Source organism: Pelobates fuscus, chromosome 3, assembly GCF_036172605.1.
Source record: "Pelobates fuscus isolate aPelFus1 chromosome 3, aPelFus1.pri, whole genome shotgun sequence".
Taxonomy (NCBI): Eukaryota; Metazoa; Chordata; class Amphibia; order Anura; family Pelobatidae; genus Pelobates; species Pelobates fuscus.
In genome coordinates, this window is record NC_086319.1 from 282,181,476 (window position 1) to 282,195,217 (window position 13,742).

General features: G+C 39.0%; 1 protein-coding gene across 2 annotated transcripts in view; it reads right to left on the reverse strand.

Moving 5' to 3' along the window:
• Nucleotides 1–1,422: 1,422 nt before the first annotated feature.
• The window catches only part of RASSF2 (Ras association domain family member 2), a 34,497-nt gene continuing 22,177 nt past the window's right edge, over nucleotides 1,423–13,742 (reverse strand). For both annotated transcript variants that reach the window (XM_063448632.1, XM_063448631.1), the window contains exons 6-11: nucleotides 10,346–10,506; nucleotides 9,319–9,420; nucleotides 7,808–7,859; nucleotides 6,225–6,346; nucleotides 5,585–5,682; nucleotides 1,423–2,925 (exon numbers count right to left, since the gene is read on the reverse strand). In XM_063448632.1, the coding sequence (XP_063304702.1) occupies nucleotides 2,856–2,925; nucleotides 5,585–5,682; nucleotides 6,225–6,346; nucleotides 7,808–7,859; nucleotides 9,319–9,420; nucleotides 10,346–10,506 (605 nt within the window). In that variant the 3' untranslated portion in view covers nucleotides 1,423–2,855. The remainder of the gene's footprint in view (nucleotides 2,926–5,584; nucleotides 5,683–6,224; nucleotides 6,347–7,807; nucleotides 7,860–9,318; nucleotides 9,421–10,345; nucleotides 10,507–13,742) is intronic.

The following is a 13,742-nucleotide window of genomic DNA, read 5'->3' on the forward strand; positions in this document are numbered from 1 at the left end:
CTGGTTACATACTCCCAAAGAAAACATGCAGAAATAAAAACCACATGCTTGCTTTATTTGCGGATATTTATACTAAATTGTAAAAAAAAAAAAAAAATATGACAGATTTAAATTGATGGAGTAGTCCTTTAATACAGCAGTAATGGAGTGGATAGTGTGATAAGGAGTCATGGCAGAGTGGGGTTGGAGTCAGGGAGGCATAGACAAAGAAAGAGTTACATTGACATATGTAAGAAGTAGAGGGGGGAGAAGTAAGTGAGAAGTAGGCAGTATTATCCTCCTTTAGACCCAGCCCATTAACTTGTGCCCTCTGTACTGGACATTTCGTCCTCCTTTAGACCCAGCCCATTAACTTGTGCCCTCTGTACTGGACATTTCGTTCACATGCATCTCCTTTTATTCTTGAAGCTGCTCTATCAATCCCTGCTGTATTGTAAAGAGGACATCCGGGGCTTCCCAGTGATATGCCATGTGATTGGCTGGGATGCTGGGAACTTCCACTTCCTTTTCATCAAAAATGGGCAGAAATTGGAAGACAATTTTTTTCTTAGGTTCCCAGGAGGATATAGGTTAGTGGCAAAACTCCAGTAATTTTATGTCATATAACCAAACAAATTCATTTATTTTAAGGATAAGAGATTCAAGTTAAAAAGCAAACTCAATAGAAACAAGCAAACTGAGATAGAACCCAGACTGACATTGTCACCTTTAGGGTATCTCCATTGTTATTCTCTGACAGAACTAGAGCACAAAAGATCCTTAAAGGAACACTATAGGGTCCTGACCCTATAGTGTTTAACCCACCATTTAGGTAACTTGCCCCCCCCCCCCTCCCTACCCAAACCTCCTTAGAAAAAAAGAAAAACTCACCTTATTTCCAGCGCCGCACGGATCCACTGACGCTGACCCCGCCCATGATCCGCCTTCTTGGTGACATCATCGGAATGGCAGATTGATAAGGAGGCGGAATGGGGCGGGGCCAAACACTGTTTTAGCCAATCAGCACCTCCTCATAGAGATGCATTGAATCAAGACGCTGAATGTTAGTGCTGCCTATAGTGCAGCACTGCTCCAGGAAGCACCTCCAGTGGCCATCTGCGGAGTACCCACTTGGAGGTGTCCCTAGGGAGCAATCTAAACACTGCCTTTTCTCAGAAAGGCAATGTTTGCATGAAAATGCCTGAAGGTAATGATTATACTCATTAGAACAACTACATTAAGCTGTAGTTTTTCTGGTGGCTATAGTGTCCCTTTAATTTAGTTCAGTCCTTTTATAGATTTCATGGGGAACATTTTTGTTTACTGGAATCTTCATTAGCTTTGTGCTTTCATTTCCAACGTCAGACTACATTTGTAAGACGGAAAGATAAATTCCAGCCATTAAAATATGGAATGTGGGTTAAAAAATGATAACACTCAGGAGATGTTTCTGCAAAGTGCTTTATTCAGAAATGGGCAGATGTGCCATGAAGTAAACATTTCCTGCTGCAAAATTCACATTTGTTAGATAGAAAAAGAAACAAGAGTATTAAACAAAATTTGGAAGCTCAGCACAAAGTGTAGCAATGTTATTATCACTATGTGTTACAGGTATACACTTATGTTAGATGTAGCCTTGATGCAAAAGGCTCATGATTTTTTCAACCCTTGGCTTTATTAAGTAGTAAATAAATTATATTTGCAATCCTCTGCCTGGAATGGGGATATTTTTTTATTTTTTATTTCATTGAACAATGTTTTGCAATTCTCACAGCGTCTGCCAATGAAACGGTTAATATTTCTCAAAGACCATTGTTATTGTTCTATACATTATAATACTATTTGGCTTCACTTCTGCCAAAACTTACTTACACGTTTCTAAAAAACAACTTACCTTTGTGCTTTTCTCTTTTTTTTTAAATTTTTATTACAAACAATATCTCAAACTTTTCATTAAAAGTTATGTGCTTAGCAAAAAATAAGCTCTTTATCCTACAGCAAAAACGTACCTGTCTTTATGCATCGCACCCAGCAATCCCATCAATTCTAATTCTGTGATATATGACTGTCATTACACATAGTCCTTGTCTACTAATTAACAGGTGACTGTGGAGGGGGCAGCAAACACATTTGAAGTAGCTAAGGTGCCATATGAATTATTTAGGATCTATTCACTGAATTGGAAATGCTAAAAGCATTGTCTTGGAAATTGCAAATTTTAGATCAAAATAGCCAAATTGAACCATTTTTCAAAACTCATATCCTTTTCCAGTGAATTATAGAGAAGCGAAAACAAACTTGCAACATTTAATGTGTAGTAGCAAATATGGAAAAGTTTCTGGTTCCAAGGAGTTGAAGATTTCTAACCCTGCTCTGTAGACCTAAATAAGTCATTGTCAAGTCACCACGCCAGTGAATAGACCCGCACGTGGATTTTCTTGTTCCTGTTTCAAGTGCTTGTTCCTTCTAAAATTACTAGTTTGCCTTTCTCCTACATGTTTTATTCTTGTTAGTTCATGGAATTGTCCAGTTGTTTAGGTAAAATAAGAGCGTTCTATGGGGGACCCAATGTAATATTACAAACCGTTTAGGTTCAAAAGGGAATGCTGTTGGAATGTAAAAGCTGGCCATAGCAACACTTATGTAATACTTAGAGTCCCACGGTCTTCTCATTCCAGTAACTTTGGAAATGTATTAGTGAACGCGAGGCAGAGCAATACGGGGCCTCTTGGTCTGGAAGCAGAGAGGTGAAGCTTTATGTACTATTTAAGAAAGATGCAGGTCCTTCCCAGTCAACTCCTTTGGTTTTAGTACAGAGGGATGATGTCAGCAGCCCACAGGAATACTGATACAGAGAGTCCAAGAAGACCTGATTGCTACATGGTGGCAGGGCTGCGGGCCATATCATGTAAACGCTGCTCGATTACTACTCGTAGAGCTGTATACCTGCAAAGCAGAATTAATGGTGCTGTCAGAAATGGTGTTTTTGTTTTGTTTTAAGGTCACAGATCATACTCATGCAATCTGCATACAGAGGCATTTTTCAGGACAAACTGAGCTCTGTTGCAGAGGCAATTGTTTGCTTTAGGATCACTATAACAGAAAAAAAACATCATGGTTTCACGTTTTCACTTGTCAAATTAGATGCTCCCATTGATTGGCATCTATTGTAAACATATTGATATAAATCAGCTAGTGGGAAAAATTCAGGGCTCCTAAAGCTCCTGGGAACTCTGCACATCATTCCTTATGATGCTATGTGAGGGAATGTGGACATTTCCCATTTGCCAAACCTAATGTGGGTATAATTACCTGTGCTGAATATAGCATCATATCTTGTCCCTGGATTCATAGGGTAACAAGAGAGCACAAGAAAATGCCTTAATGCCTTTGGCAAGGAGCCTAAACATATTCCAGACTGGGCCTGACCCCATGTAGTTATGTCACTGGCCGTAGATAATGCAGATAGTCCAGCAGTATGTGTGCACAGTCAAAGGCTCAGCTGAGCACAACTCACTATAAAAGCATTTGTTCAGCACACCTCATTGACACCATTGCTGCTGTTGTCAGATAATGGAGCAATGATGGGCTTTCAAACACATAATTCAGTCCTACAGTGCTCACACTCTGCAGCCCTGACGATCAGTGTGAGCATGTGTGCAGTATGCCACTTTCTTCATAGAAAATGTTCACAAACATTGTCACTGATACCACATCATCAAACTGTGAATTGGAGCATCTGTATCTGTTCCTTGTAAGTGCTTTTTCCTTGTTTTCTACTCTGTCTTATAGCTGAATTAGGACTGCTGTTGCCACAGCATTTGTATCGGTGACTTACATAATGGTGACCCAATGCTAGGGGTTAAGAATAAAAGGCAATTCTGTGCAATATCCTAAAGCTCAAGCAATCACCATGGAAACCTATGGAATGATCCTGCTGATTGTGCCTGAATTGCCCTTTATACATAACCCTCCATGTGGGTAATATGTTCAATTATAGGAGGATTTGGGGAATTAGGTTCTAACTTTGCAGAACAAAAATGTGAATTTTTCATGAATGCAACATAAACCTAAAAAGTCACTATAGGCATATCATTGAAGTGGTATGGGTGCACTGTCCCTGTCCCCTTAACCCTACAATGTAAAACATTGCAGTTTCTAAAAAACAAGACTACCTCTAGTGGCTGCTTACCAGACAGCCAATAGAGGTGCTTCCTGCAGTTTGACAGAGTTTGACTCCATGAAACTATGCTGGATGTCCGCAAGCTTTTTATTAGGACATGCAGTGTCTTCTAAATCATTGATACAGTGCTTTCCTATATGGAAGGCCTAATGTGCTCAACACTCATGCGCACATAATGTGCACATACACATTAGTTCCTCCCTTGCGATGATGTCAGAAGAGGCAGAAAGTGCACGCAATGATGGTCCTCAGCACTGGAATAAGGTAAGTCAAAAAAGGGGATTTAATCCTTTATATGCTGATGGGGTGTCGCAAGGGAGAGGAGGCAGAGTGTTGTATTCCTAACACTATAGCGTTCCTTTAATTAGGGAAAATCTGAGCTGTATTTCGAATCGCAAATTCATCAAGTTCTCGGACTCCAATTTACATAACTAACTAAGGGTTTAGTAAGTGATGTGATATAATTCTGCAGAGTAGCACAATTTTATTTCTTTCATGTATAATTTGCCAGCTTCAATTCCATGTGTATGCATTAAATACCCAAACAAACTGCTGGAAAAAAGATTTGTGAGTTCTGAGCATGACATTGCTTTGAGTTATATAGATAGTATTCTATAATATTCTATTGAGCTAACCTCAAACGCAAATGCAAACAAAGGTCATGTAGTAAACCAACAGGATATTTTCTGTAAAAATAAATCTATCTATAAATCTATCTATAAATCTATGTCTAGCTACAGAGAGTTCTGGAGTCAGCACTAAGTTCACTTCTAGTGAATTATGTTAGCATTAATTGTTAACTTGATACCAACTTACGTTTATTATTGATAGAACAGATAGACTCCATATCACCATAACAATATGATCCACTGATACCCTTCTCAATTAATGTTGACAGAGAACCATATTGCTACAGGGTCTTGAAAGGAACATTATGGGAAGGAGGTGACATTTTTAAATGCTACAAAAAAAACTTCACATAAACTCTTCAGTTAACCTGTTACCTGCAAGCCAGTGCTGATGCAGACTCTTCTGAGCAGCCCAGTCCGCCTTCACTGAGGTCATCAGGTTTGATGACCATTTTGTCCAATCAAATGCTACTCATTGAGAAGTATTGCAGACTTAACGTGCTGCAATCAAGTGCTTCTATCACTGAAGAACCTATTCAGGCTCAGTTCTCCCCAAGGACGCACCACATTCTAGGAACTGTTAAGAAGACAGCCACTAGAGGTGTGTAGAACCTCACAATTGCAATGTCTCCAAAACGGCACTGTCTTACATTGTGGGAGGAAAACATGACCACTGCACCCAGACAACGTAATTGAGATTGAGTGGTCTGAGTGATTTTAGTGGTGAAAGCATTGCTTGTCACTGGTTTATAAGGGATCACACTGTTAAATCTGTTAAAGTGCATTTCTTTACCTTCTCGTTAGCTTGGTGACCTCTCTGTCTTCTTCCTCCTTTAGCTTTTGGATGAAGCTGCTCAAAACAGGCATTTCAAACTTTATATATTGTGCCACCTAAGGAGGGAAAATATACACAATTGTGATCAAGGTTTTTTAACTTTAAACAATATGGGGTATTTTCACTATATAGTGCATTCTGGTGACTTTGTAAATCTAAATTGGTAATCTTAGCGTCATAAGCACTATATCTGCTATAGTGGCTATGGTGCCCGAGCCACTGGCAGTATCCGACAGTAAGTAGTTAAACAGTTCTAGTCTGGACCACCTCTTCAGACATACCGAAGACAGACGTTTCTGTTCTAGATTAGAAAAAAAAATTAATTTGTCCCTATTTGGACACTGGATGTATTAGCTGTGAGCATCAAAAAAGGTTCTTAGCCAATTTGATCCAAAAATGTGTAGAAATAATGTCAAGCATGTAGAAATAGGGACTTCACACTGAAGATACCAGGGTGAACCCAGGTAACTTAGAAATTGGTTCACAAATCTCACCAACTCATGCATTTCACTAAATAATGAACACAGTGGAAAAGAAGAAAATAAATATAAATTTTCACATGTCTACAGGCAGCAAATAGAGAAAGAAAATCTCTTACATCATACGTGATTTCTTCCACCTGGTCCTTCTCCATTAGGAAAACCTTAGACACTTGCTCACAGGGTCCTTGCAGAATACGAGCAACGAGAGGATAATCACAATCTTTTAGCTTCCACTTCTCTGCATTAGAAAGAATGTGACATGGTGATATATTTTAGGCATTCTATTCAAAAACATTACAACAAGAAAACCAACCAAGAAAGTATATCCACAAGGGTAAGAACTCTAAAAAATGTGAAGGGGGTATCTGTTAGAAGGCATACTTTAAACCGATTTTGTACAGTAGGGACAACAGGAACACATTATTTATGAAAAAATAAATGGTCAAACAAAATGTAATATTATACCACTATATACTATAGTTTTATTATGGCTTTGTTTATTTTTACTTTGTTTTTTATTTCCTTCTTCTGGTAGAAATATCATTGTTTTAAAGCTATGTGAATAAGATAATAGACCCCTTAAAAATGTGTTTTGTTCTTTTTTTCATAAGTTTTCCACATTGCCCCATTCTATACACCTGCTTTCTCCATTCATGTTTATATCACTGGTAGCTCTGCAGGGCTGTCCAACCTGTGGCCCCTCAGATGTTGCTGAACTACAACTCCCATGATTCTTTCAATAAAAAGATAGCCAGGGAATCATGGGAGTTGTAGTTCAGCAACATCTGGGGGGCCGCAGGTTGGACAGCCCTGCTCTATAGCATAGCTACAGGAATTCTTCTCAACACTAATGGAAACAATACTGCCATCTAGTGTCTGATCTAATTCATTAACAATATTATAATACTGAGAATGAGAAAGGAATAGATACAAGCTTCCTTTATTGTTCTTTGGAGTTTTAAAATATATTTTATATTCTTACAGCACTGTAATTGATTGATTTTACATGAATTTACTTTGCATGATTCCATTATTGGTGTAGACCATTTTCAGCTTAGCTCAACTACATTGTTCCTGTTTCCAAGAGGAAGGGATGAGGACACCTACCAGCAGGTAACATGCAAACAGTGTTAAAATAGATTTATTTTAGGCATGGGTAGCAAATATGAACCCAATGATTTGGAGCATAATATGGCATTTTACATTTGTTATTCATATTTCAGTTTGTGATTGTGTCACCAATGTTATGCTGTCACTAGCATTGCTAATTTGAACCGAGTATTGGGTACCCAAGTAGACAGAATATGCTGTAGCTGTAGTGGGGAACAGCTGGATTAAAGAGACTGATTTAGCAACAGATTTAGCTTTGCATTTCAACATCGAGTCCAAAGTAGGTCAAGGACACTATTTCTTCTAATTTAGATATTTTGGCAACTGTTTTCATGATTAAATCCCATACTGGTAATCCTACAGTGAAATAAAGCCCCTGAAACAAAACAGTTCTTTGCATCGTTCTTGTATATTTATTTGGTATATGTGACTAAAATGTATTCAATGGAGATTTCCAATCTTGACTAGATCAATCAATACCATAAAATTAGCCCTGTGTGTGTATTCAGCTGAAGCAGAGGCCCATTGTATTTATATTTTCCCTGGTTATATATTAGCCCCACTCGTTGTAAAGCTGCCCAGAACTTACCTCCACTCGTGTGCACCATATAGAGAGAGAACTCTGCAGCAGAATTCTCGATCTAAAATAATGAAAAATATATTTAGTATGTTTTCCCTAGTAAGGAATGAAAAGCTTTATACATCCTACATTTTCATAATGATCTAGTGAACAGGCAAGAAAGATCTTGTACTTTTGTTTACCAACAATATAGTGAGGATGACCGGTAACAATGTAGTGATGATGATAGGTAATGTAGTGATGAGGACAGGTAACAATGTAGTCATAATGACAGGTAACAATGTAGTGATGAGATGACAGGTAATAATGTAGTGATGATGACAGGTAACAATGTAGTGATGATAGGTAATGTAGTGATGAGATGACAGGTAACAATGTAGTGATGATGACAGGTAACAATGTAGTGATGATGATAGGTAATGTAGTGATGAGATGACAGGTAACAATGTAGTGATGATGACCGGTAACAATGTAGTGATGATGACAGGTAGCAATGTAGTGATGATGACCGGTAACAATGTAGTGATGATGATGGGTAATGTAGTGATGAGATGACAGGTAACAATGTAGTGATGAGTTGGCAGGTAACAATGTGGTAATGATGACCGGTAACAATGTAGTGATGATGACAGGTAGCAATGTAGTGATGATGACCGGTAACAATGTAGTGATGATGACAGGTAATAATGTAGTGATGATAACCGGAAACAATGTAGTGATGATGACAGGTAGCAATGTAGTGATGATGACCGGTAACAATGTAGTGATGATGATAGGTAATGTAGTGATGAGATGACAGGTAACAATGTAGTGATGAGTTGGTAGGTAACAATGTGGTAATGATGACCGGTAACAATGTAGTGATGATGACAGGTAGCAATGTAGTGATGATGATAGGTAATGTAGTGATGAGATGACAGGTAACAATGTAGTGATGAGTTGGCAGGTAACAATGTGGTAATGATGACCGGTAACAATGTAGTGATGATGACAGGTAGCAATGTAGTGATGATGACCGGTAACAATGTAGTGATGATGACCGGTAACAATGTAGTGATGATGACAAGTAATAATGTAGTGATGATGACCGGAAACAATGTAGTGATGATGATAGGTAATGTAGTGTTGATGACAGGTGACAATGTAATGATGATGATGATTAACCATATGTTATGCTTATAGCTCCAGTAAAGTCTGCATGAGGCTCAGCTTGCCTTAGGGCTTAATTCAACTAAAGCTATGGTTATTCATACAGTTAACCCATGCCTGTAGGAAGAAAACATATACCAAAACCAGTGTTATAGTAGCAGCTAGCTATAGCATGGCTTGAAAAACCAGCCAATTAGATGAGAGAAAATCGGATTAGCTGTTGATACCTGGCTAATGTCAATATAGCTAGTTCTGTATATAGGGAATGTGCTAGATACATGCAAGAGAAAACCTTGGATACATTTCATAAAGCAACATGTTCTCTAGTTAGATCTTAATGCCTCCTTTTATTATCTTTTAATATTTCTTACCTTAAATTTTTTGAGGAGGAGTTTGAGTACTTGAGGTGTGGACATGGCGCTGTTTATTCGGACATTGGTTATTGATCCATACGCTGGAGTAAACACTGATGTCTGAGACAACAAAAGGTTACAGAGTAGCTCAAGTAAATCAGTACATTAATATTTATAATAATGAGTATTAAAGGAATACAACATTCACCATAACACGCTGTAGTGATTATGGTGCAAGGAGTGCCCTGGCACCCCCCTCAACACCCACACACACTGTATCTCCAGCATACGTATCAGGACTCTCTATCGAACAAGTCACCAACAGAGCAACATTTCACAACCTTTCTCAAGCCTCACACCTGTATAAAAGGATTATTATTCACAAACGGAAATGGTTAATATTACTATGAAATGGGGAGGCTGTATGAGATCATCTTCATTTCCTGACAACTAAATAAATGCTGTCACTGAATAGTCTTTATTTAAACCGAATGTTTATTTTTATTCAGCTATCAAATTCCCGCTTACTAAAAATGGACAGCTACTGGGATCCCATATATGGTATTTAATATTCAAAGTGACACATAAGCTGCAAGCTTTAGTACAGGAGAGCAGATTTGGAAATGATTTAATTAGTTATAATGCTCGGTTCAAGTCATCTGTCCACAGCTCTCTGTTCACTGAAAACATTGTCAATCATGATAAACTGACTGCAAAATTTAGCTGGAGTTTCCCCCCCATCCCCCAATCTATACTTCAGTCTAAAGTATGTTGTTAATTAAACCATAATTTAATATACTGTAAATTAACTTGATTCCAAATTCACCTATCTCATATTGTGTTGACAACTTACAACAACTTGAAGTTTGTTGATTGAACCCCATAAAGGAGACTCTACCTAGGATCTAGAGTGATAGGCCCTGATTGGTATCTGAACTATCCCAGTTTTTTGCCAGTTTTTTATTTACATATAGTTTTTACTACAGATAAGCTGCAGTTTAAATCACAAAGATGTTAAACAACCATTTCAGCACCCAGCCTGCACCTTGTGGTTGTAGAAGTGCCCATTGATGGAGAAACGATGGCGTTTGATGCGTCTCTGCTCTCCTGGTGTACGCAGATTTCCCCTTCGGCGAACTCCAACATCACTCCTAGTCCGCATCAGCTGAGGTGCTTCATCCTGTGACTGTTTCACATCTTCCTCTTCTACAGTGACAGAAAACATTGGGCAAGACTAAATAAGCATTTGTAAAAGTGAGAGCAACTATATAGGAGTAAAGTGTAAATCTGGAATTCCACTGACTTTGACCAATGTTTTCCTTGATGCTTAGATACCTACTTAACAAGATCTCCAAATCTGGAGCAAATAAAGGACAAATATTTGACTAAGCATCATGAGATATAATGAGAGTCCCTATGTCCCAATTTTGTTTCCTTGTGTCCCACTTTTAAAATTAGGCACACTCACGCTACGCTCAGGACACTAGGACCATGCAGATTGCACAGAAATAGTTATCTGTGCATAGTCTGCCCTCATGGTCTGGCCTTTGTGATTGGCAAGCAGCATGGGAAGCATTGCCTCCCAGGTCTTCAGGTAGAACAGCCTACATTCCATCCCCTTTGGACATTTCACGCGTCTGCCCACCGGCATCTAGGGTCACGAGAGCCCTTTGCTCTTGCAGTGTTTCTAAAGCGAATGTTTATGGGAAATATTACTTGGATATGCCTAATTAATAGAAACATTTAATACTAATCAGATGTAGCTTGCTAAATAAAACTATATATTAATATTTGTAAAGCGTTATGGCACAGAATCACAAACAAATACAAATTACTGAACACAAGGAGTACTATTTACTTAATCCTTTTAATCTTTTCTTCAGCCAAACAGCATTTAACGAGCTAATAAATCATGCAGAATTTAAATATGCGTATTATAGTACAATACATCTAATGCCTCACAATAAATATACTTGACCTTGTTTGTACTTTGTGCAGTTATTGTGTAGCATGAAGTAAGTGGGTACGGCTGGCATCAGGATGTGCTCATTTGTCCTAAGCTAACTGTATCAGTGCAAAAAACAAGTCGCAAGAGAGTGCTGAGAACGGAAAACGCATGGGGTTGCTGTATCTCTCGTGCAGAGAGAGCCGGCCTGTATTTTGGATCTGTTCTGCCCTTTTGGGTGGAATCAGTCTGAGATGCATGGCCTGGTTCTCTCTGTAACGGCACAAGATGAGCTAAAACCAGCTTGAGAACCGAACGGGGACCCACCAAAGGGCAGGCTAATTGAGCTGTTGTCCGTTCTCAGCACTCTCTTGTGACTTTTTTGTTCTCCTAACTGTATCAGTGTCAAATATTGGTATAAGCTGCTAGTTCTGAGACTTGAGGAAGTGAGTCCTTAATTATTAAGGCACCTAGGCTGAGACCAGCTGCCGTCTTGAATAATTTATAGGGAAGGAGCAGCTGTGTGTGCGACATTGACTGACAGACCATCGTGTGACCTCGATAAATACTCAGAAGTGGCACAGTTGCCAGAAGATACCCATTTAATGAGGAAGATAAAAGAAATGCATGCTGATGGGTGGCACAGCAACTGGTTTCTTGTTGCAAGGTCTTCTATCAAATTGATTGCAGTAACCCAAATTTATTTTAGCTCAAAACCAATTTTGTGAGGAGCTAACACCATAATTACAATCTAGTTGCAAATAAAACTCTCTTAAAATTATAAACATCTGAAAAGATCCAAACCACAAAACCTGGTTGGGCTGCTTGCTAACCTTTTCTACCATCTCCTACCACTCATGTTATATTTTCCATTTTTCCCCTCATTTTTATATTTTCAGTAATTCCATGAATTTGCAGGTACAGAGACATCTGCCTTTTCTCTAAAAAAGCATGGTTACAGGCCTAACGTTTGGCTTATATCATCAACATGGTTGACTGTTGCATAAATGTATCTATCGTGTTCTCTCAAGTTGATTTTTGTCATACAAGCCATATTTCTGATGTACTGTATGTTGTACTATCTTCAATAAGTAGTGAATTAAAGGAACACTATAGGGTCAAGAACACAAATATGTATTCCTATACAGTTAAAAACAATAGTTAGCCCCCTTTAAATAGGGTGAAAGCTCACCTTATTTCCAGTACCGGAATATTGCTCTGTCCCGATCAGCTTCCTACATCATCCGAATTGATTATCTCAGCCAGTCACACTGCTTTCCCATAAGAAAGCATTGGATTGGTGAGATTGCCAAGAAGGCAGGCTGGGGGCGGGGCCAAATGCCCCGCTGGACAATCAGCATCTCCTCGTAGAGGCTTTATCAAAGTGTTACACTTTGTATTCAGTGTTACACTTTGATAAAGCCTCTTTGCAGGAGAAACGCGTTAGTGTTTTTTAAAGCTGTTTTATGTTACTGATTTTTTTGTCTCCAATAAAGATAGCCCATTTATGCTATTAGACCCTCCAAGCCTATCCTTTTATTCTATTTTATTTAATTTTTTAAATAATATAATTCTTTTCAACTCTCTTCAACACCCCCACTGGAGGACTCGAGGAGTGATATCCTTGGTTGGGATCATACCACCTACGCCTACATATCTTGAGCAATATCCTATTTGCTCTCCACTTGTGAGTATACCTCCATCTTTTATCATTTTATTTTGTATTATCCAGAGAGCACTATTTTGTACCGTCCAGGAGCACATATCTGGAGCTGAGTATAGGCTCCAGAAAATTGTAAGTGCGATTCCTTTAGCTTCATTTACTATCACTTAAGATCTCAACCTACTACACTATATCCGTGTCTTTTTCCTTCCCTCTATATCGCTCTGAGCGTGGGAATTCCATCACAGGCGCTGCTCCCTGATCCTACTATTTACATCAATCGTACCAGCAGAAAAGAAGAGACTCTGGTTTTTGGGAAGTATCAGCAGCCACATACTATAATTACAAGTACTGATATTCCACCTACCCCTCTGTTTCAGTAACATGCCTACCTTTATTATATGCACAGAAGGGGGAGGTTCACTATATTAAAGGACCACTCCACACCCCAAAAGCACTTCGGCTTGCTGAAGTGCTTTATGGGTGAGGTACCCTCATTTAACCCCAGTTTATAAAAATACCGATTTCTATGAGAAATCAGCACTTTTAAAAATTAACTAGGGGACTCCCCCTTGGCTGTCAATCAAACAGCCAGGGAGGATTCTTTCCTACTTCAGTTAGCTCCCCTGAGTAGAGCGTGCCCCCCCCCCCCTTCTTTCCTCACAGACCTCAGACCAGATACTCAGCTTAAGAAATGCACATGAAACGGGGTGTGCGCATGTGCACGAACAGGTGCGTGTAAACAAGCCGGCACACATTCACGAACAGGCATGTGTGCTTGAAGTGGTTGCGTGTGCACGATCTGGTACAGGTGCATGGAACCGTGTGCATGCG